At 41.2% G+C, this 24,649-nt stretch overlaps 1 protein-coding gene across 3 annotated transcripts in view; it reads right to left on the bottom strand.

Moving 5' to 3' along the window:
• Positions 1 to 24,649, bottom strand: part of LOC100028374 (E1A-binding protein p400-like) — a 134,230-nt gene that overhangs the window by 7,977 nt on the left and 101,604 nt on the right. For all 3 annotated transcript variants that reach the window (XR_008917347.1, XM_007489605.3, XM_007489606.3), the window contains 18 exons: positions 24,326 to 24,409; positions 19,844 to 19,975; positions 19,100 to 19,144; positions 18,848 to 19,001; positions 17,959 to 18,200; positions 17,641 to 17,814; positions 16,426 to 16,473; positions 15,124 to 15,260; positions 13,740 to 13,796; positions 13,572 to 13,650; positions 12,983 to 13,270; positions 8,774 to 8,819; positions 8,567 to 8,676; positions 4,702 to 4,906; positions 4,078 to 4,235; positions 1,522 to 1,725; positions 785 to 992; positions 259 to 368 (listed from right to left, as the gene is read on the bottom strand). Coding sequence is in view for 2 of the 3 variants with exons in the window: in XM_007489605.3 (XP_007489667.2) it covers positions 259 to 368; positions 785 to 992; positions 1,522 to 1,725; positions 4,078 to 4,235; positions 4,702 to 4,906; positions 8,567 to 8,676; positions 8,774 to 8,819; positions 12,983 to 13,270; positions 13,572 to 13,650; positions 13,740 to 13,796; positions 15,124 to 15,260; positions 16,426 to 16,473; positions 17,641 to 17,814; positions 17,959 to 18,200; positions 18,848 to 19,001; positions 19,100 to 19,144; positions 19,844 to 19,975; positions 24,326 to 24,409 (2,481 nt within the window). In the remaining variant the exon portion in view is untranslated. The remainder of the gene's footprint in view (positions 1 to 258; positions 369 to 784; positions 993 to 1,521; positions 1,726 to 4,077; positions 4,236 to 4,701; positions 4,907 to 8,566; positions 8,677 to 8,773; positions 8,820 to 12,982; positions 13,271 to 13,571; positions 13,651 to 13,739; positions 13,797 to 15,123; positions 15,261 to 16,425; positions 16,474 to 17,640; positions 17,815 to 17,958; positions 18,201 to 18,847; positions 19,002 to 19,099; positions 19,145 to 19,843; positions 19,976 to 24,325; positions 24,410 to 24,649) is intronic.

Raw genomic sequence — 24,649 nt, 5'->3', positions numbered from 1 at the left:
AGAGAGAGAGAGAGAGAGAGAGAGAGAGAGAGAGAGAGAGAGAGAGAGAGAGAGAGAGGGAGAGGGAGAGGGAGAGGGAGAGGGAGAGAGGGAGAGGGAGAGGGAGAGGGAGAGGGAAATGTCCTGGGAGGAGCCCAAAGGAACCCAGCAGTTTTCCTGGCAGCTGATACAAACTTCCCATAGTGCAGTAAAATTCACAGCCTATACAGGAGAAGCCCATACCCTGTGTCCTTTAAGGGGCTCAGAGAATGACTCTACCTTCTGATGGACAGCAGCTTGACTCTGGGGCTGAATGACTTTCTGTTGCTGGTGGTTTTTGAGTTTCAGAAGCTGCTGGACGTGCAATGGCTGAGCAACTACTGTCTGCCCTATACAAACAACAACAACACTTAGCATGCATGAATGCCAGTCACTATTAGAGGAGGAAGATTTTCTGTTTGTTTTTGTTTGTTCATCTGTTCAGAAAATAGGAGGCAAAACTCCCTGGTGAACAGGAAGGCAGGCTGCTCTCCCTCTCCCCACCCCAATCCGGAACTTTCCACTGGTTAGACCCAAACTCTCCTTGCACAAGAAAATACTTTGGTCTTAGCTCCCATTCTTAGGAGAGAAAAGGCTCAGAGCCTCTAAGTTAAGAACCATTTAAAGAAGGGTTTGCAATTATGAAAAAAAAAAACGAAACAACCTCCACACTGAAGAGTTTTAATAAGTCTGATACAAATCAATAGAAAAGAGTCACTTCATATTTAATTAAATGCCCAAAATACCTGAAAATCCCGGCAAGTACCTGGGGCTTTTTGGGGCTGGCTGAGAGCCACGCTAATTCCTGTCATGTTCACTGGCAGGGCCGTGACCCCCGGGGAGGACACCACAGGAACGGACACCACAGGAGGTTTGGCAAGAGCTGCTGGGGCTGTCTGGGCCGTCTGGGCCGTCTGGGCCGTCTGGGCCTGGATCTGTCCTGGAGCTGGAAGCTGAGAAGTAGCTACCCGGGTCTACAGGGAAGAAGCAAGGGGAGTGTTGGTGTCCCAGTGTCCTGATCTGCCCTGAGTCAATCAGCCAGGAAGGGTTTATTAAGCCCCTAGCAGGTGCCAGGCCCCCGGCTAGCTTTGAGGGAATCTGAGAGCAAAGACTCATCAGAGTTGCTAAGTTGCAAAATCGATAGACTGCTGGCCCAGAGTGGGGAAGTCCTTCCCGGCTGTGTGACCCTGAACGAGTCACTTGACCCCCATTGCCTAACCCTTTATCACTCTTCTGCCTTGGAACTAATACAGAGTATTGATTCTAAGAGAGAAGATGAGGGATTAAAGAAAAAGACTGGAAGATCGCTCTTCCCCAGGAGCCTACATTCTAATGAGAGATTACAAAGCCAGGGAAACCTAGCCTAAATGCAGGGTTAAAGAAGGAGGGGTTTCAAGATGGCGCCTGGGCAGCACCAGGTCTGGGCACTGCGAGAGGCGGATTCCTCCTAAGTCAGGGCCAGCTCGGAAAGCCCCCGACCACGCGTGACCCCGGAGGACTCACCAGGCGAGCCACCTGGAGGTTGGCCACAGTGGTGCCAGCCAGCACAGGCCGGGGGGCCTGGACTGCAGTGAGCTGAGGGGAAGGCGCTGGGGGCGGCAGCAGAGGGGGCAGCGGAGGCGGCCCCGGAGCTGTCTGCGGTCCTGAAGGAGCGGGCTGCGGGGCAGCGAGCTGCAGCTTCTGCTTCTGCGCTTTGGTCAGGTGCTCCTGCAAGGAGAGAAGGCAGCAGCGTCGCCAGGGGGCGCCAAAGGAGATCCAAAGCCGGCCGCTTTCTCCCAGGCGGCAACCGCGGCCACGTGGATGCAATGAATGAACCCTGGTCCCCACAGTTAACGGATTGAGTTTCTAAAATCCCCAGCAGAGCCCACTGAACCCCGACATAGTTTACATAATGAAAAATAGGGACATGCAGACCTCGCAGTAGCATGAGGCAACTTATATTCGCGGCTTTAATCAGCGAGAGTCAAAACAGGAAATGAAAAATGTGAACGGATGTGGAGTTTCGATTCTATTCATTCCCTACGAGAAGGAACTTTCAGACATTTGGGCAAATGTGTCTGATTTGGCTAATTAGTGGTTTAATAATCAGTTGTTTACTCTGTAGGAAACCCTTCATCAACTGCAAACCCAGCCACACTGATAGCAATAGTTTTTTGTTTGATACAAACTTATTTATCATGAATCACTTTTGTTTTTAGCAACTTAAGTGATACAACAAAATGAGAAATCAAGCCCTCATCTGTAGCATTTGCTGAGTTGTTTTTTGGTATGTGTGGTTTTTTTAACCCTCGCCTTCTGTCTTAGAATCCATACTAAGTACTGGTTCCAAAGCAGAAGAGTGGTAAGGGCTAGGCAATGGGGGTCAAGTGACTTGCCCAAGTTGGGAAGTATCTGAGGCCACATTTGAACCCAGGATCTCCTGGCTTCATCCCAGCTCTGTATTTGTTGATTTCTATGGTGAAGTCCCCACCCTAAAATTCTAATAATCAGCTGACATAAGCTAATTCCAGGATACCCCTGAGGTCATCTTGGGTTCCTGAAGGCCATGACAGCTGAGGACATATTCTAATGATCCTACCAATCTGAGAAAGCTTCAAATATGGATCCAGTGACAGATTACATGTCCATTGTTCAAGCGCCAGCCTCACCAAGTTCAGAGAAACTCATTTCCAAGTTGGCTACAGAAAGGGATAAATTTTTGTGCTACCCCAACACACAGAACTTCTACCAAGTCATTGTGGGGCTGAAATCTGTATTAGTGAAGGAAGTACCCTAAATGATGAAATTAAGCCCCCGTGAAGTACTGGAAATAATTGGGAGATTAATGACATCTGGACAACTAAGCAAAATGAATGAAAGTTGAGGGGCTTTTGATTACACCACCCAGTCCTTTAATAATCTGTTAGCAAGTTTTTTGTTAGTTTTTGTTAATTTTGTTAATTTTTTTAATTATACAATTTTAGGTATTGGCTCATACTTAATTCATTCTGTTCCTCCTTCTGACTTCTTTAGGATAATAAATAATTTTAGGTGCTCTGTACAATAACAAAAATGAAGAGTAGATAACTGTATAATACTTTATAACTTTCCAAGTCCCTTTAGATACATTATACAGATAGAGGATATAAAGGCAAACCTATTGTTACCTGAGATTCCCCACCAAGTGCCAAGAGTATCCTTCTCCTCCCCCATCCTAAATTATAAACCACCAGATACCACAATACAGCAGCTTGCCCATCTGATCTTCCTACCAATACCTCTTTCTCCTTCCCTCTCTTGTTGGGATGCTAAACCTCACCCTCCACAGGAAGGAGCCCAAAGCCCCCCCCCTCCACCTTGACCCTTGGCCCACTTTTCTTTTCCCAGAGATTATAGATTGGGCCCCTCCACCTCACTTCCACTCCCACAGGAAGAACATGACCACCACTCACAACACTAGGAAAAGCAAAGTGTTACCACTTGCAGTCCTTCCAGTAAGAGGAAAAAGCACAGAGCCTTCCTTACTGCCTGCTCTGCAATTACCATGTTCCAGACCCTGGGCATTGTCATTCCGCCTCCTGATGTGTGTCTGCAGGACCCCCATACCTTGTTATCCCCTCTTCTACTGGATCCTAGGGACCACCAGCCCTTACATCTGCCCTGAACCAACCCCTCCTATATGGGTTATCTCCCCAAATGTTTGTATTTATACCTCCAGCCCTTAGCACAGTGCTTGGAACAAAGTGGGTGTTTAATACATGCTTTTTCATTCATTCATTCATTTTGTCTGAAGCCTTGTTATCTGTCCATTCTCTCCCTTCAGTTCTCTCTATCCCATCAGCTCAGAAGTGCCAGGGTCATTCTATCTCCTTAAATCTCTTGCTGATGATGTACAATTTTCTCCGCTTCCACTTCCACCACTCCTCCAGGTTCTCATTAATATCCACCATGGCCTCAACACCAAAGCCATTCTACTAACAGTAAAGATTTTCTTGGCTGGGAGAACTTTCCTACAGTTTTTAGAAGATCCAGAAACTGTGCCCCAACCTATGGCTCGCCCTGGATCAGTGGGATGCACACCTGAGTAGCTGCTTGCTGCTGTTGCTGCTGTTGCTGCTGTTGCTGCTGTTGCTGCTGTTGCTGCTGTTGCTGCTGTTGCTGCTGTTGCTGCTGCCTAAGAAGCTGAAAGTGGGCTGGAGAGATGGTTTTGCTCGAAAGTTGAACTCCTGTGGCTGTTGCTACAAAGAAAAGACAGAAGTGCACAAATATATGTTTAAAAAAAAAAGAAATCCCCAAATATATATTTTGAAGGATGATAAAATTAATTAACCTATAAAGAAAACTTCATCTTATGATAGATAAGATTCTACCCTAGGAGGGATAATTTGACTTTAGGAGATTTTGAGGTAGTTTAGAAAGACACAGTCATGTACTAAGTATAAAGAAAAATAACATCCAGCTAAAAGATGGTTTCCTAGCTTCCATTTTTCATATCTATAGATAGAGCAATAAAACCAGTACACATCTTGTACCTTCTATTGTAGACATGATGAGTAGATGATCTATCCGGCTAATAAATAATTATGGCTACTCTGCATGATAAAAATTAAAGCTGTATGTCCATAAAGCGCTTTCTAATTTCCAAAGTCTTTTTTTTTTAATCTATTCTACAAGTAAAAGAGTAAGAAAACTCTTAAGTGTTACCTTGTGTTACCTGGGTCCCTAAAGACCTTGTCTGAGTCTGCCCAGGGGTCAGGCCAGTCATGGCCACAGTGGAAGCTGGGACAGGAGTGCCTGCCCTCACCCCCTGAATGGGTGCTCCAGAGAGGAGTTCAGCTGAAGCAGCAGGTGTGGTCGCTGGCCGAGGCTGGCTATGAACTCCTTGAGCGGCACTACCACCTCCCGAAGCCTTTTTAAAAAAGAAATCAAAATGTGACCTTTACTTCAAAGGGGTGCAAACACAAACCAAATCTTTTTTAAAAGTTAGTGTCTCTTGGTTGGTTGTTAATAGGTAATGCTAAAGGGATAGGGGGACTTCTGCTACTGATGGCTGTCAGAATGGTAAGCAGACTCCCACATAACTACTCCAGCAAAATCCTGAAGTTTATACCAGACTGAACAATGATCCAAAAATCCTAAGAGAAACTATAATAAATGACTTCTTCCACTCAGAACTACTCAAAAAATTTGCCTACAAGTCTAGCATGGCCAGAGATGAGACACGTGTAACCTGCAAGGGTTGCCCTAAGCAAGTCAGAAAGCCCCAGGGTGGGGACCTTGGGAGCCCTAGGGAGGAGGCAGCAGGCAGCAAAACAGTGAACAGTATGGAGCCACAGTACTGAGATTTGGAAAAACCAAGACCAAGGGTTCAAATATCCCTAACACTGTTCTGAGATGCTAAATAGGGTCCTGACAACCCAGTCATCTGACCCTGAAAGACCCCAGGGAGTCATACTCTTAAAAGTGGATGCCAAAACAAGAACTCAGGGAATGAAGGGCAAGACCATGCAGAATTGATTGATCATTCTACTGAAAAATTCAGCAAGGAGAAGAGTCTAAATCTAGCACAAATCCCCAATTCAGGAATTAAGGCTGGAAAGATGAGTCAATCAAAGAAAACAGCTATCAATTATTGTCAGTTAGATTATCTCATGTCCAGAGATCCAGAAAAAGGAGAGATTAACTCCACAACTACTGAGAGCCTCAAAGGAAAAAAATGGATTTTCCACAAGAACTGCAAAAGTTCTTAGAAAAAATAAAGCAAAAGATTTTTCAAAAATGAAATGAAACTCCTGAGCAAAGAATTATAAGGACAATAAACAGCTTAGAAGAGAAGATGATAAATCTTACCAAAGAAAAGGAATCTCTGAAAACTAAAACCAAATGGAAATCATGAGAAAGCAAAAAATATTGAAATGAGCTCAAATGATTTAATAAACAGTAGAAAATATAAAATATCTGTCATCAAAAACACTGACCTGAAAAACAGATCAAGGAGAAATAATTTAAGAATCACTGGATATTTTTCAACTCTGGCCTCAGATACTTCCTAGCTCTGTGACTTGGGCAAGTAACTTAATTCCATTTGCCTAGCCCTTGCCCTTCTCTCTTAGAGTTGTTACTAAGACAGAAAGTGAAGATTTTATAAAATCATTAGACTCCTTGAAAAAATCCTGATTTAGCCAAAAAAGGGGAAAGCGTGCACCCTACATTTCAAGAAATCATAAATGAATATAGACTAGGGCTAGCAGAGGGTAGAGACAGAAATAAACTACCAATCACTTCCTGAAAGGAACCCCAAAAGTAAAAATCTCAGGAATATTACAGCCAAACTCCAAAGGCATTGAAAAATACTACAAGTACACAATAAGAAGCCAATTCAACTTCCAGTTCATCAGGATGGCATAAGACATGGAAGCTTCTACTGAAAAACAAGAAAATGATTTGGGAATACAATATTCCAAAAGCAAAGGATCTAGGCTAGTGGTTCTCAATCTTAGTGACCCCAAACCAAAAAATTATTTTGGTGGCTACTTCAAAACTGTAATTTTGCTACAGTGATGATTCAGAATGTAAATACCGGATATGCATTATGTATTCTCATTGCTACAAATTGAGAGGTTGAGAACCTCTGAGCTAGGCTTATAGTTATATATATATATATATATATATAACCTTTATATATATATAAATAACCTTTATATATATATATATATATATATATATATATATATAACCTATATATATAGCTTATACGATCAAGAATAGTTTGTCCAGCAAAGCTGAGTATCTTCCTAAAGGGAAAGAAAATGGACCTTTAATGAAGGGGAGAACTTTGAAGCACTTCTGATAAAAAAAAAAAAACCTGTGTATAACACTGAAATACAAACACAATAGTTAAAAGAAACCTAGAAAAATCAATGTATTTGAACAAGTAGGAGTTGTCTAATTTCTCATAACTGGAAATCATGAAAGGAAAATACAAACATACAAACAAAAGGGTGGGCACCAGATGACTCTAAGTTGTCTGAAATGGACAGAGGAGTACTGAACACAGAAGCAAAATATTTTATGATCCTGAAGCAGAAATTAAAGTAGGGTGAAAAACGGAAGAATTAATCTTCTAGGAGGGTGCCTTAGATCAAGTAGAGAATGGCTCAACAAAATATGTTATATGAATGCATTAGAATAAAAAGAAATTACAAAAGTCAATTCCAGAGAATCCTGAGGAGGATGAAGTTGCATGGAGTGATGTGGGTGGAACCAGAAGAACAGTTCAATAACTTTGAAAGAAAACAGTCTCTATGCAAAAGAGAACATATTGATCTTAAAGATAGGTTTGCAAAGACAACTTAAGGATTATAACTCTCCCAGAAGGAAATATGTCAAATACCTGATCACCCTCATTCAAGAAATAATACAAAGAAATGGACCAGAACTTCTCATCACAGCAACCAAAATGCCAATTGCAAGAATCCAGAGAACATCTCCAGAAGAAGAAGAAAATCCTAGGCTGCAAACTCCAAGACACACAGTGGTTAAATTTAACAATTTCAATGACTAACAATAAATTTTGCAAGTGACCAGGAGAAAGACCATCAAAGGAAAAGGAAAATGGAGTAACCCAAGATGTATCTGTGCCCATCAAAAACCATAAGAGGGAAAGGAATAATGTGTTCCAAAGAGCAGAAGAGTTCAAGAGACAACCTAAGGTGACATATCTTGCAAACCTGAGCCTAATCATCAATGAAAAAAGATGGATATTCAATTTCAAAAGAGACATTTGAGGCATTCCTACAAAGAAAACCAGATTTGAACAAATGATTTGTTTTGCAAATACTTCAGACAACAAAAACACAAGAGAGTTAAATATAATTATAACTAAATACCTCTCCTTAAAAAGGGTGAGGGGAATAGAGCAAGGTAACATGTAACTCCAGATAAGTTTCTTCACCGCTGCACTCCTGTCTCTCTCAGCTCTAAGAAGGGACAAACTTGTACCTACAAGGAGTTTGTAAGCCTGAAAGTGCTAAGTACAGATGAGTTGTTGTTGTTATCATAAACATCCATCAAACTTTTCTTTCACTAGGCTTCATCATAGTGTGGAGACAGCCCAGAGTTCTCTAAAGCTATTAGCAAGTTCGAGGTGTGGCAGGTCCTGCAATGGCTTCCAGGGAAGGCCAGCCCATGGGCCGCCAGTTGTGTTTGTGATCACAGGATCATGGATCTAGAGCAGGAAAAGGCCTTTGAGGCCATTGGGGTCACACCCCTCATTTTATACCAGGCTATCTCCAGGGATAGAATAAGCACCGACATTGATGAAATCATGCATCCATGAAGTACTGAAGTATCAGAATGCTTAACAAAATAATGATAATAGCTGTTATTTACAAAGTTCTCTGCATACACCAACTAATTTGATCAGGCCTAGTTAGCTGGTTCCAAAATTAAGTTTGTCCTATGTAAGTAGATGGGACTAATTATACCATGGCCAATAAGACTAAGGAAATGGGACCTGTGCTGTCATACCTGGAATGTGGGCAGGAAAGAAGACAAGCCATTTACTTACTGCCAGTGGTCCAGGAATAACTGGTGGGGCGAGACGCTTATTGATGGGCTGGAAAGTAGCTGCTGGGACACCAGCAACTGTGTTCATGATGACATTTCCATTCACAGTAGCTGAAAACAAATCAAAGCCAGGGCAAATGCGATATAGTAAAAGGCTTTTGCTGGTTTCCTTACAAACCACAAAATCCTTTATTACAAAAACTCTTACCTGTCTGTATACTTGTTCCTGGGACTGCAGGTTTGATTGTTCCAGCCTGTTGGAAAGACAGTTTAAGCCATGCTATAAACTAAAATAATATCTAGCACTGTACATGAGACATTTTTCCTGAGCCAATTTGAGGAAGCAGCAGAGTGGAAAGAGTGATGGATTTGAGAGTTGGAAAACCTGGGCTGGAGCTCTCGCTTTGCCCCTCAAGGAGAGCTTTGTGACCACAAGCAAGTCAATGCTCCTTTCTGCTCTATTCATAGACAACAGTGTTACCCAGCAGCCTTGACCAAAGCACAAACACAAGGGAAACTGTCATCAACAGATACTGGCGACCAGCTGGTCAAAAGGAGGAAAGATGAGGACTGTGGGGAAAAGATCACAAAGCCAACATAAAGACAGAGGAGTGATGAGAGACTTTACTTACCTGGATATAAATACATGGGAGCTCTTTTTCTGTCAAAAACAGACAAGCTAATAATTTCTTGACTTGTTTTGCACTGCTTGGAGTATGGGAAGGAAATGGGAACCATCACTTAATACCTGAGAGTAGGGCTTCTTTTTCAGGCATAGTTTTGATTAGATGATCATTGAGATCTTTCCAATTATAAACAAGTGGTTCTGGGATTAATGATAATTTCAAAATGGGGTAATGGAAGAATGAACAGGGGGAACTGTTCTTCTGGCTCTAGTTCTCTTCAACAAGGAAGAACTGGTTTCTGGGGTATAAGATAGCGACTACTCCAACATCTAATTTGTAATACAGAAAGAAAAAAGAATAGTTGGACTCATCCCTTAAATTTTGGGAGAGCACATTTTAAAGCCCTTAAAGAAAGCATAGCTAAAGACTAAAATTCTACAAGCTAAGTTAGCTCAGGAAAGAAAAAGAGCCCAAAAGATGAAAAGACACAAAGAAAAGTCATTCTAATGAAGAGGAAATGTCTCTTCTCTGAAGGGACTGTAAATGCCCAGGGAACTCACAGACCAACTTGAAGTTTACAAACACAATCCCTTGAATGGTTCTCCAGGAACAGGATCAGAGCACCCAAGGTTCAGACTGGGCCAAGGTCACCAAAGAAAGTGAAGGGACAAGAGAAACATTTTTCCAAGTTATACTGGGTGTAAAGGAATTTTCACAGAAGGCAGAGGTGGGATGACTACTCAGAGAAGCAAGAAAAGAAGGAAAGACCATAAGGAGAAGATTCGACTCTCCTTTGGCTTCTGCTACTTTGACCAAGGAAAATAATCTTTCAACTATAGAGAAAAGTCGATACTAAAGATAAGCAGAAAGAAAGCTCAAAAGCCCAAAGCTTACTGGGATGATTTCAAGTCCCCAGGCCTATATGGACACATTCTAGGGTCATGGAAGAGCTGGTGGCTGTGGTCACTTGATAGCTGAACCACTGTCACTGACCTCTGGCAGACAGCGAAGACGAGGGCACCACACAACGGAGAAAAGGCAAAGGGTGCATCATTCTCAAACTACCGGCTAGTGATCCCAGCTTTGATTCCTGGGGAAATCCTAGAATGGTTGTGAAAGGGCTGGTTAGTGATAAGCCATAAGAGGAAGTGGCTAATACAATAGCTACGAGGTCCCCACAAAAGCAGCTCAGGTCACACCAGCCTCAGTTGCAACAGGGTCACATCCATGGTAAATCATGGGGTGAATCAGATGTGCCATGCCTAGATTTTGGCAGAGCATTTGTGAAAAAATAGAGTCAAGCTACATTAGAAAGCAATTACAAGAACTTGGAACTTGGAACTGGTTGAATCACTGGACACCAAAAGTAACCATTAGTAGTTTATTGTCCATGTGAAAGGAAGTCTCTAGTGTAGAGCCCTGGGAACCTGTACTTTTATCATTTTACCAATAATCTGATTAAAGTATAGATGACATGATTACCAAATTTGCAGACAACACAAAGCAGAGGTTGGATACCTAACAGCCTAGAGGACAAAGCTAAGATGAAAAAGATCTTGATAAGCTAGGACTTTGGGCTAAATGTAATATGATTTTACATAATAAATAAATAAATGATAAAATTATTAAATTTAATTAAAAATGAAAATGTAACTAATAATAAATAAATAAAAACTAACAACAAGCAAGTAAATCCCATATATTTGTATTAAAAAATAACTCATCAATATAAGGTTGGGAAAGAAAAAAGTTTATCTGAAAAAGATTGTAAGTTTTAGTGAACTGAAATCAAGCAAACAATAAGCACTTATTAATTGCTTACTGTGTGGAGGACACAAAGACAAAGTGAAATAGTTCCTGCCCTCAAAAATCTTATATTCTAGCAATAGCAGACAAATTATATAGCAAGCATTCAGAAGAGTGAATGACCAGTTTGGTATTTTCTCCATCTCCTGACTCCATGGCCTTTTCCCTAGCTGTCCCCAAAGCCTGGAATGCTCTTCCTCTGTCTTCTGACTCTCTAGGATTTTTCCAAAACTCAGTTCAAATCCTGCCTTCTACAAGAATACTCTTCCTCTCTGCCCCACACTGCTAAGAGATTGTCTCTTGTATGGATCTAGTAATCTACCCATCATCTCTCTCCAAAGGACAAGGACAATGCTTCTACCTTTCTTTGTATCCCCCTGGTAAGCACAGCACCTGGAACATAGTAAGTGCTAAATAACGGCTTGTTGATTGACTGACTGACATTAAACATCTATTATGTCCCCAGATGGGGAACAGGGGGTAGAGAGTCAGGAAGACTCATCCTGAATCTGATCTCAGACACTTGCTAGCTGTGTGACCCCTGGGAAAGTAATTTCACACTGTTTGCCCCTGATCTGGAAAAGAAAATGGCAAAACACTCCAGTGTTTTTGCCAAGAGAACCCTAAATGGGATCAGACTCAGAACCCTAAAAAGAGTCAGACTCAACTCAACAAGTATTCCAGATGCTGTGCTAGCTTCTGAGGATACAGAGACAAAAGTGAAAACAGCTTTTGTCATCAAGAAACTTTCATTCTAGGTGAAGAAAACAACATGTGCTTGTAAAGATACGGACAAAATAGATGCGAGGTAATTTGGTCAATTGGGGAAGGCACAAGCAGCTAATGGGGTCCAAGAAGTACTCAGGTAGGAGAAAAACCTTGTTACAAGTCTTAAAGAAAACTAGGGATTCTGAAAGATGGAGCTGAGGAGAGAAGACACTCTAGACCTGAAGGGTTGCTAGAACAAAGGCATGGAGGCCAGAGATATCTTGCCACAGATGAGGCCAGTCTGTTGGCTGGATCAAACAGTTGATGGAAGAAGACTGGAAAGATAGGTTGGAGGGGCAGCTGGGTAGCTCAGTGGATTGAGATCCAAGCCTAGAGACAGGAAGTCCTGGGTTCAAATCTGACCTCAGACACTTCCCAGCTGTTTGACCCTGGGCAAATCACTTAACCCCCATTGCCTAGCTCTTACCACTCTTCTGCCTTGGAACCAATACACAGTATTGACTCCAAGATGGAAGGTAAGGGTTTAAAAAGAAAAAAGACCATGCTATTTGACAGAGTCACACGTGGAAACCAGGGACTGCAAAGCATCACCCAGGAAAGATGAGACACCCAGTCAACGACCCCAAGTGACTTTCCTTATTAATTGAATTGCTATGATTATTCCCCAAGAAAAATAGATAAAAGCAACATGCTTGCAGGGTTAATACAGATATCCCACTCTGTCCCCTAAGAATATCACCAGGAGATCCCACTCACAAAATTAAACCTAAAGATTCTCATATACCCACTTAGATAGGACCCTCTTTTCTAGGCTTAAAACTTCTGGCAAATCTGTGCTCAGAATTCCCCAACCTAAATCTGGGTCGTGTTGATTCTACCCTTTGACCCTGCACTTGGTAACAGTGTTTTTGTTGACTATCTCCTTAGGCTTCGCATCTGTTGATAGGAACAATGGAAACATGTATATAGAGAATGAAATTGTGTGCCAAGTAGATGTGTGATCATGAGGGTATAAAATAAAGCCAAGCCTCAGCCAAGGTGAAACAGCTTTTCCCGTGAAACCTGTGCTGTGGGTTGAATACAAGAACTGTGTCCCACCTCCAAGACCCCATCCTCTGTGGGAGGCTGGACCCCCACACAGGACCTCCCATCTCTAGGCCTGGTTCTCAATCCACTGAACAATCCAGCTGCCCCCGAGAATTTTTCTTAAAATATAAATTCAGAAGCACTATGGTTTCTCTTCCAGAAGTTCTTACCAAAACTGCCGAGTTGGCTACAGAAGGTGCTGCAGGCTGCAGGGGCTGTTGGACTACCTGATGCTGGAGCTGGGGCTGGGGCTGAGGCTGGGGCTGGGGCTGGGGCTGGGGCTGAGGCTGAGGCAGGGGTTGAGGCTGGGGCTGAGGCTGCGGCTGGGGCTGCACTTGAGGCTGAGGCTGAGGCTGCTGTTGTTGCTGTCCTGCTGCTTGCTGAGTTTGTTGCTGGCTGCTCAGCTGCTGCTGCTGTATCCCTGTTTGCTGTTGGGCTCTCTGCTGTTCAGCCAAAGCCTAGAAACAAATGAGAAAACATATGTCATTTTCCATAGAGTTACTGGGAGAATTTGCATTCAAGTCTGCAACATAACAGCAAACTGGGATATCCCTGGCACTGAAATCAGTCTTTTCATCTCTAAAAGGAAAAAAGAGCAGAGTGCTACAGAGTGAAGCCTAACAACAGTTCCCAAGAGGGCTGGAAGCATAATAAAATGCTTTGTGATGGAATCATCCCACAAAAGGATCCCTTCTTCAATGGGTGCAACAAATTTACTGATAACATGAACAGTTAAAAGCATATTACTGGCTACTTCACCTTCTTCTCCTTAGCAATACGCTCAGCACGTAGGGAAGCAACCTGAATTGGAGGCAGGGGCTTGTCATAATTGATTCCACTAGAAAGAGAAGTAGAGAGTTAGAGAGAAGCCTTAGAGGAAGGACTGCTTCCTCTAACTGAAAGTTGTTAGGAATTCTGAGTCCCTACCTTTCAGCAAATACTGATGCATGTTTGGGATTCTTCTGGAAAGGATTCATTCCGAGCCTAAAAATCAAGCAAATGTTACCACTATGGTGGCTACTGCTGCCATTGTTGCTGTTAAGAACAGTTGTTCTATAGGATTAACATATCTATTTATTCACCTGATCTTCATAGGACCCAACATCCCTTCGCTTTCCTGATCAGCAGCCTCTAGATTTATTCTGGTTTGTTATAATCTTTCCTAAAACATGGTACCCAGGAAGCAGCTGGGTAGCTCACTGAATTGAGTGCCAGGCCTAGAGATAGGAGGTCCTGGGTTCAAATCTGACCTCAGACACTTCCCAGCTGTGTGACCTGGGCAAGTCACTTAACCCCCATTGCCCTGCCTTGGAACCAATATACAGTATTGATTCCAAGACGGAAGGTAAGGATTAAAAAAAAAAAAAAGCATGGCACCCATACCCAAATAGTCTTTTGGCAACTACATCATATTTCTGATTCACAAAGAGCAACTAAAACCCCAGGTCTTTTTCAAATGAACTGCCCTTAAGCTGCATCTCAACAACTCTATGGTTCAATGGATTTCTTGAACCTCAAAGTACAACTTTCCAGTTAGTTATCCCTACTACCAAGCTTCACCTAGTTAAGTAACATGCTTGATATTTCTGAGATCCTTTGCATACTGTCACCCAATGCAATCCTTTCCAACACTGGGCAGATGAAATAAGAATGCTCTCCATATCTTAATCTAAGCCTGGGTTCTTAACCTAGGATCCTCAGAGCCCTTCAGGGAGTCCATGGAGAGACCGAAGGGGAGCTGTGAACTTGGATGGTGAAAATATGGTGTCACTATTTTTACTAAACTATAACTGAAATTAAAATTTCCTTTAATTATGAATTTTCTTAAAATTACTTTGAGAAGGGATTCACATGCTTCACCAAGCTGCCCAAAAGGCCTTTGGCATGAAAAGATTCTAATCTCCTGATCTAAGACATTGATAAAAATGTTGACTAGAACAGAGTGAGGGCAGTGAAGTCCTCAGCATTCCACCAAAGCCTTTCCTCTACTGGACACAGATGCACTAATCGTCTTCTCTAGGAACAGATTCAGTCAACAACATAACCTAATGGGAAGTCCCTCTTACAAACCGATTCCTCTTACCTGTTCAGATGCCCTATACCCTGACATTTCTCTCACCCCTTAGTCACAACACACACACACACACACACACACACACACACACACACACACACACACACACACACAGCCTAACATCTGCTAACACCCCCACCCTCACCCTGGTATTCCTAATGGAAAACTTCTGCAGGCCAACTCAACTCAAACATACTGTTAACTAAATGAAAAGAAAATACTCATCAAATAACTTACAGGGGTTTACTCAGGGGACTTCTCTTTCCGGCAATCATTTTTGCCATTTCAAAGTGACTGGTATAAAGCTGGGTGCGGGTGGCACCTTCATCTTGGGCATAGACCTGGTTAGTGCGAAGTGGACGGCCATTCTTGGTCTACAAAGGAACAAAAGGGAAAGGCATGAACAACAACCTTCCAATATACTGTTTCGCTTGTCCTGTAGTCCATATCCCTTATTTGTGGCCCAATACAGAAAAACCTGAGACAAAGTATACAGACTCTCCTTTGAAAAACAGAATAAACAGTATCAAATCTTCTAGGGCCAAGAGGGCATTTAAGTTAGGAGCTATAATATCCCCCAAATATGAAAGTATCCCCAAAGGCACCAAAAACAAGTCATCTCCAAATGAGATGAGTCGTTCTTTATGACAAAGATGGTACTGACTATTGCAAAGAAGCATCCAATTGTCACCCAGAGCATCTAAATGGAGCAGAGCAATGGCTACAAGACACAATATTACCTTCAGGTTCTAGGAACAGACAAAATCACCACCTCTAGCAGAGGCCAGGCACACATCCATTCCCCTCACACCATTCCTCCCATAAGCTCTTAGCATTTATATTTGAGGAACAGGCTCCCCATGAACATGAGTTCTGACTTCTAGACAAGGCATACCCATAAAGAGATAATTAATCAAAAGTTATCTAGTTGTCTGTCCTATGTATATGTGTGCATGTATGTGTCTGTCTGTCTATGTGCCAAAAAGTATAGCCAGTGAAGCTAACAAGAGTTATGGGCTGGATGCGGGATAGACTCATTAGGGAAGACTTGATCTGATCCTAAAGGATGGGTAGAAATTATGTAGTGAGAAGGATCAAAGGCATTTTCAGTGACAATGAAGTGGGAAGAAGACGAGAAGAAGCATGGAGGCAGGAGTGCCCAAGGGATGCTCAGGACATAGTGGGTAGATCAACCTGACTTGAGCAGAAGGTGCATAGTGGGCAGTAATATGAGGTAGGGATGGAAAGACAGGTTGGAACCAGAGTATAAAGGGCCTTATGGGCAGGGCTTCTAATATTTCTCCCAGTTCTAATTAATTATTCTAAACCACCAAATTCACCCAGAAAAGCTGCCCAGATTGTTGGTGACAGCACTTCACAGAGAATCAAATATAATATGTATATCCCTATTACACAAATGTAATTCCTATATCAATGGACTGGATATAATGCATATTTTTTCAAATGTAATACCTTACCACTACAAGTATGATTCTACAATTAGTTCAAATAATTATTTTTACATTTGATGATACCTACCTTATAGATACTTTTGGTCTTCTTTTTAGGATTCACTTCAAGCATGAGCTATCAAATAGGGAAAATCAATTAATATCAAAAAGCATTAGATTTCATCTGTGCCTTACTTATACAAAGAAGTGTGGAAAAAGATATCAAAAGAGTTTAATAGACTAGTGAATATACTTCATAACTAACTGTAAAATATTACGAGCAGGTTTTTTTTTCTTCCATATAATAACAGCTAACATTTATATATTGCTTTAGGGGCTGCAAAGCACTTTTAAAATGTTAGCTCGTTTGATATTCCCGATAACCCATGAAGTAGATGTAATTATATCCTCAATTTGAAGATAAGGAAACTGAGTCTGAAAAAAAATGAAACAATTGCCTCGATCATGTAATTAAGTAAGTCTCTGGGGTAGAATTTGCATTCAGGTCTTCCTGACTCCACATCCATCTCTGACAACACAATCCCCCTCCCAAATGATGGCACCAAAGCAGAACTAGAGCCAACAACCTACTACCAACTCTTGTTGCTTTTACCACTCATGAGAGGAAAAGAGATATTTAGTATTTCTGTAAGAACTGATCAAAAGAACATGACTGACTAAATGGATGAAAAGTCTTGTCTAAGGCAGCAATAAAAGGAAAGCTTTAGAAAGGGGCTATGAGATGTTCTAATAGCATCAAAAACAGTGTGACTTTTCTTTTTTCAGGACGGGAGAGCCTACTACATACATTTTGGGTGCTGTAAGAGCAATCATAACATCTCCTCTCACCTTACCTAGTCTTTTGCCATCAATGAAGCAGTTTCACAAGAGCATGCATAGAGCAAGCATTATTATCTCTGCATCATGGTGAGCGCAGTGATGTAATCCAGGCCATGGAATTCATCAGTGATGGAGACAAAAACTCAAAACCCCATCCCCTGGGTCCCTGTCCCTGGTCTAGGGCATTCCTACTGGTACAAATGTTATATCTGTAAATCTTGGAAAATTCTGTGAGACTGGGGCAGAGACTAGGTGGCTGTGTGATAGAGAGCAAAGCCTGGAAATGGGAGATCTTGGGTTCAAATCTGGCCTCAGACATTTCTTAGCTGTATGACCCTTTGCCTAGCCCTTACCACTCTTCTTCCTTAGAACCAATACATGGATCAGTTCTATGATAGAGATTAAGAGTGTTTTTTTTTTATTCTGTGAGATGCATCTATTAGCATGTCAGAAATCAGCTCACCTTCCCTTCTTCTCGAGGAATGATGACATTTTCATAGCGGTTCCGGCACTGTTTGGGAGAGCGGTAAACTCGGCTACAGGAATTGACAACATCACTTACAAGATCCCAATTAGGGGTGTGTGCTGGTGACATAACGGTGAGATTTAAAGGAAGCTCAAGCAACTGTTTTACAGCCTAAAAGGGAAAAAAAATCATCATGTTGATACGTAACAGCTCAAACATCAATATCTGGCACACCTCAAAAGACTAGAAACTCCCCCCCAAATAAAAAAAAAGCACAAAGTGATATCATAAGCCCATTGCTATCTAGAGAATCACCTGCAGCAGTGCCCAGTCCTCACTGATGAGCCACTCTGGGTGGTCCTGCCCAGACTCTGCTATGGCTTTGACTGCTGTTGGCAAAGGTTTGGCAAACTGAGTCTGCTGCTTCAACAGAACGTTCTTCTTCTGCTCTTTGCCCTCTCGCCGCATCTTCACCATCCCGGGAGTCCCCCGGTCAAAGAGGGATCGAGGAGGAATGACAGCCTCTCCTTGGTGCTGCTTCTTCTTCCGGCCAACAGCTAAGGAGACAGTATAGAGAGGTGTTTGTAAAGGCAAGCGCAGCAAGGACAATGACCAGGGAATCCAAAGGCCTAAGGCAAGTCCGAAGGGTCCAAAGGCTGATGGACTTCAATAGAAGAACACCAAGACCTTCGTAAGAGTTGGTCCCGATATCACTGCACATAGCCATGACTGTCCAGTACCTTACAGACACTATACTGTCACTCTTTTCCAAAGAAGCAAAGAAAAGGGGGCAGAGCTGACCCTTAAAATTCCACCGTGCTGAAACCATTCTGCGTGTCTATGGACCAGAACAAGATTAAGGCTGAATTCATCAATGAGCACCCTGATATTCTACACCCAGCTGGGATGTGGCACCCCCAGACAGACCCTCAGGTCTGGCTCACTGGGTTTGTGCAGCTGCAGCTCAAAGGCAGTCTCTATAGGGCATCCAATCAATCCTACCTGCCCTGGGGCTGGACTCTGCTAGAGCCCTAACAAGCTGTCAGGTACCCAGAATTCACCCCTGTATTTCAGAGTAAGGAAAGGTAAGAAAGAAATCTGACCAAAAGAAAACTCTGTACAGCCAGGAGGACAATAGGAGATTTTGAATCTGAAGAAAAATGTCTTTCACCCACTGTGAATGGAAAGCTTCCAAAGTAATTACCAGAGGGTTCTGTTTTGAGCCTCTTGTGTTCCCTCCTCACGTACACAGGTGGCAGCTTAGACTCCTGAATAGGAGTAGCTTCATACATGAGACACATGACAGGATCGATGTAAATGTCATTGTCATCCTGAGGGGGAGTGGGTGGCGTCCAAAGCTGCAAAATAGCAAAATAATGATTGTTAACGTGGCTGCCCAGTGCGCACGTAGAACTACGTTTCTCTGATTCACAACAGGAAAGGCCATTTAACTTACTGGCATTATCTCGGTCTGTCCATCTGGACCTTCATAAACATATTCCTGTATTAAAGACACAATTTCTTAGCGTCAGATGGTTATGGGCAACATATTGATTTTTTAAGGAGAAATTACCACCAACAATGACACAATTTTTTGATTCCTACATCACAGTCCATTCCAGGCAAGTTTTCTATCCACAGCTAAGTCTGACAATGTGTAAAGGAGGAATTAAAGCTGTGACTACTAAAAAGAAAGCAAAAGTTTGGGAACCTGGAAAGCAAAGTGTACCTTTCCAAACAAACCAAAAAGAGCCCTTCATGCTCAGCTCATAGTTTACCTTGCAGAATTCAGGGCTCATTATGAGCCAATACTTCATTTCAGCAAGTTCTTTTATAAAAAGGTTATGGGTGGGGGGTTAGTTTTCTAAGGCTCAGAAAAGTAAAATGATTCCACGAGTTATTCTTATGCTTTGCACTAAAAGTATCTTCAGTAAGTGACAAGTGAATGCAGTCTTTGTGAAAAAAAAGTATTCAAGGGATTCCCAGACAGACAAGCTTGTCCCCCTACAAAAAGCAAGAAGGTAAAGCTTGGAAAATGGGTTCTCTATCTGTCCCGTCCCTTAACAATCCACACTGGACAAACCCTGGCTTGCAGTTAACTTACTCTCTTAGATGCCTTAGACTGAAAGCTTTTCCATAGCAGATTTTATCGCCCTATAATGTAAGATATCATACATTGCATTTATGCAAGGATAGGTACCTTATTATAGGCATCTTCCCTCGTGTAAGTCAATAACTCCTCTTCCTCCTCTAGAAACATGCTTTCTGCTTTTTCCTTCAATTCTCTCATATGATGGAGTTCCCAAATTTTCTTCACATTCTTCAATTTCCTCTATTTCAAAATTGAACAACAAGGAAGCTTTACATTTTTAGACTTTTTAAATGTTCATTAGTAGAAAGTGACCATGTCATTTGAGTCCTGACAGTCAAGGCGAGGAGAAGACCCTGGGGACACAGCGAGATGCAAACCCTAGACTTTAGGAAAGCAGATTTCCAAAGGTTTAGAAAAGTAATAGGCATGATCTCATGGCCCATGATTCTAAAAGAAATAGACAGCTCAAGAGGGAGAAGCTTGAATGGATTCTGACACTCTAATCATAAATTATCCTGATAAGGAAAAGGGAGGGAGAGAATCTAAAGACTCAGTATGACTACACATGGAGGAAAGCTCCCTGGGGGACTCAGATTTGAAAACGATGGATACAGAAGCTAAAATGAGAAAGACATATGAAAGGCTAATCTAGAGCTATATTCTATTAGGAAAACTAAAACTCAAGGTGAGTTGAGACTTGAGATAAAGAATACAAAGATAAAGGAATACAAAGAAGACATTTTTAGATGTCTTGATCAAGGACAAGGAAGGAATAAATCACTCCCCAAGGTGGACAGTGGAACATTAAAAGGTAACAAAGAAACAGTCAAACTTCTTAACTATCTTTTGCTTACAACTTTCTTACTAAAGGGAAGGTCTTTAGACTGGAAAGGATGAAACAAACATGGATGATTAAGAGAAAACAAAGGGTCAGGATGGATGAAAATGTAAGCAAGCCTTTAGTTTTACATTAAGTTAGTTTACATCCTGGTCCAGATGAATAATATATCAGGATGGTAAAAGAATTTGCAGATAAAATCACTTTACTGGAAGGACTATGGAGATGAGAACAAGAGGAGATAGCAAAATAAGGTTTAATTTTCAGAAAGAATTAGGGAAATTGTGCCAACTACAGACCATCAATTTATGGCAACAATTAGTAAAAATTATTAAAAGATGCTTTGTGAGTTCTTAGAATGAGAAATGATGAAGACAAAAGATGCCAGCACAGTTTCATTAAAATTAAATCATTCCAAGCTAAGACTTTCTCTTTTTTTAATAGTTGCTACTACTATTGAAATCACAGATCTGGCCAATAATAATAATAATGGCAATAATAATAACAGATTATACCAGGAAGTGGCAGTAATAGTTCAACCCATCACTGAAGGCTGTAAATATTTAGTGCCAATCAAATACCTATCAAAACCTCATGACTAGACATATAAAGGCAGATAAGTGATTCAGTGGACAGAGCACCAGGGCTAGAGTTGGGGAGACCTGCATTCAAATCCAGCTTCAAACATTTAATAGCTGTGTATTCCTGGGAAGTCACCTAACCTATTTTTACCTAAGTAGTTGTAAGGATCAAATGAGATAATATTTATAAAATGCTTAGCCAAGAGCCTGGCATGTAGCAGGCACCATAGAATCCTTCTCTTCCCTTTCTCTTATGCCCCAGGAGCTCAAGATCTTTCACGGGCCAATTGATGACAAATACCTGTACTCCATATACAATCCTCAAAATATTTGGAAGAACTCTATTAATCAACAGTTCTAGAATCAGTTCATTATCATCAGTCAGACTGTTGTCCACAATTACCCAGACAGAACATCTAGCCACAAAAACTTAAGAACAAACATTTTTAACAAATGTCACCAAAGGAACACTAATCTCTCACTCTAATAAATACTACTACTTACTACTTACTAATAATAATAATCTCTGACTCTAAACTAATAAACACTAATAATAATAATAATTCCATAATAAGGAATAAAATAATTTTAAAAACACAGAGATGTAAGAGAGAAGATCTAAAACCTATGAAAACAGGCTGAAGTACATAGCATCCCCATGGTCTCGTCTACTACTAGAGTTGTCCTAAGGCTATTTTCACTGAAGATAAGCTTGCATCCTACTACTTTTATTAGACTAGAATCAGGAGATATTTTTATCCATCCATGCAATAGTCCTTAGAATATTAAACCTAAAAACAGTCTAAGAGGAATAATGATCAACCCTAGAACCATTTCTAACAAACACTTTCAAAAAAGATGAGAACAAGATGATGTTGGTGATGATAACAATGATGATAATGATGGTGATGGTGATGCCGATAGTAGTGGTGGTGGATATGTATCCAGCACTTTAATGATTATAATTCTCTCATTTGATTATCACAACACCCTCTAATAGAAATTCTCCAAATACTAGTGTTTCCATATTCCAGATGAGGGGATTGAGGCTCAGAGAGTCCAAACAACAACTTGTCCTTATTCATAAAGCCATTAAGGATTATAAATGTATTGGAACCCAAAGGATGCTCTGCATCCTGTCTATTACATCATGAGATAATTGCAAAGTCCAGAGTTTATTTTCAAAACTAAAATAAACCAAACCAATCATACAAGTACCAGATGCAAGATGAATGGTTTAAAGGCAATTTATCTGAATAAAACTTAAGGTTTCAGTTGACTACAGTTAACTCTCTGCAAGCCCTGACCATGAAACAATAACCTGATCACATGCAATCATGTGAAAAGAATAGTGCCCAGGACAAGGGCAGTATTCAAATTGTTCTGTGTGCCCTGTCCAGACCACACATAGACTCAGTTCTCAGCATCACAGACTGATCCATGTCCAAAGAATGATAAGTGGCCCAGAAACACTGGCCAGGAACCACAGGAGACACTAGACATATTTTGCCTAAAGAAAAGATTTTCAGAGGGCACTAGAGCAGTCTTGGATATTTCCAGGGATGTCACCTGGAAGATAGATTAGACCTAAGCTATATTGCTCCAAGGGAGAGAATTAGGAGCAGTGAGTGGAAGATATGGGAAGACAGATTTTTATCTTAATTAAAGAATGAACTTTCTAATATTGAGGATATCCAACAATGGAATGGGTTATCTTTTAAGATAGGGAGTTCCTGTAGCTGAAAAGTTGGAGAAGAAGGATCTACCACAGATAATTGTACAAGGAGTTCTTGTTTCTGATTATAGATGACCTCTGAGATTCTTTTCAACTCTAAGATTTTGTTCTCCTAATTTAATTATCCCGCTATCAACTAATAAACACTATAATAATCATTTAGTGAAACTTCCTTATAGGTTATGCAGTGGATAGAACACTGGGCCTGGAGTCAGAAAGACCTGAATTGAAATCCAGCCTCAGACACTAACAGTGTTACCCTGGGCAAGTCACAACCTCTTTCTGCTTCAGTTTCCTTATCTATAAAGTAGGGATCACAACAGCGCCTGCCTCCCAGAGCAATTGTGAGGTACAAATGAGATGATATTTGTAAAATGCTTGGCACATAGTAGGTGCTTAATAAATTTTTGCTCAGAGCTGGACAGGACCTTGCAAACCATTTAGTCTGGTGCCCTAATTTTATAGAGAAGGACACGGAGACTCGGAGAGGTCACACAAAGAAGAGCAGCAAAGCCAAGATTCAGAACTAAATTTTGTGTTCTTCCCACTATTCCAAAAGTATTTATTCTAGGGAGAGCAAACCTCAGATTCATTTACAGATGGAGACCCTGAGGAACAAAGAGGTGAGACAATCTTCCTGTCAACAAGCATCAATTAGGCACTTATTATGTGCCAAGCACCACCCCCAAGCCATGTAGTTTGTTCCAAAGGAACCAGGAATGTCCTTCAGGTTCTTTTTCTTTTCCTCCAGTGTTCTTTCCATGGGCCCATATGGCCAATAGAAACAGCAAACTATCTGAGGATGATTATAAAAACTTTCATGTGTCTTATGGAATCTGTCCCATTACTGTCCCATTACAGCAGGACTGGGAAACTGAGGCAGGAAGTATTCACAGAGAGCATAAGAAATAAATAATTGCATGGCAAAGTGGATACAGGGCTGACCTTGGAGTCAGGAAGACAAGGGTTCAAGTGTTGCCTCTGACATAAGTTCTGTGACCTCGAGTAAATCATTTAACCTTCAATTACTTGAAGACAGTAATTCTGATGCTACAAGTTACAGACACATTTCCCATCTGCCTTGGTGGAAGGCCTTTTCTGTACCAGGAAATCCTTACATAGTTACAGGTCCCCCCATTTCCACCCCCCAAAAAAACCTAATGAAGTTTCTATAAAGTCCTTCATATATCTTAGCTGTAACATTTTGTGTCAATTATATGAACTTTAACAATTTAACTCTACAAAGCCAAAGCCCAAGGCAAAGAGTAAGTCAATTCCCATGATTAAAGCATTGGTCATTTTGTGCTAATAAAAGTATAGAAAAACTGAAAAAAAAATCAGTAAGTTTATAACTTAAGTACCCACTGGGGTTCTTATACTTCCGGCATCAAAAGATGCAATTCAGATAATAGAATTAATTTATAACAAAGTCCTACCTCTATTATTCTTTGTCCACTTTCATCACCAGAAACATGGAAGAGCTCCAGATAATTCAAGGCATATTTCTCTATGGGAGTAAGCTATTTGAAAAATAGTTTAAAGTTCAATTACTACTGCGTTCTTTTTAAAAATAAAAGTTGAGCCAAATGTATTTTGCTTTCTGAAAAACACACATTCTCTAAATAAGATAAACCACTGAAAGGGACTAGGACGGTTTATCTAGTCTATTCCTCTGCCTGCAGGCAAGTCTACATATAACTTCAACTCTGATCAACTGATAAGTATTTAAATCACATAATACATCAGGCCTCATTTTTTTT

This window comes from Monodelphis domestica, chromosome 3, assembly GCF_027887165.1.
Source record: "Monodelphis domestica isolate mMonDom1 chromosome 3, mMonDom1.pri, whole genome shotgun sequence".
Classification (NCBI taxonomy): Eukaryota; Metazoa; Chordata; class Mammalia; order Didelphimorphia; family Didelphidae; genus Monodelphis; species Monodelphis domestica.
The sequence above is the reverse complement of the archived record's forward strand: the minus strand, read 5'-3'. Positions and strand labels throughout refer to the sequence as shown.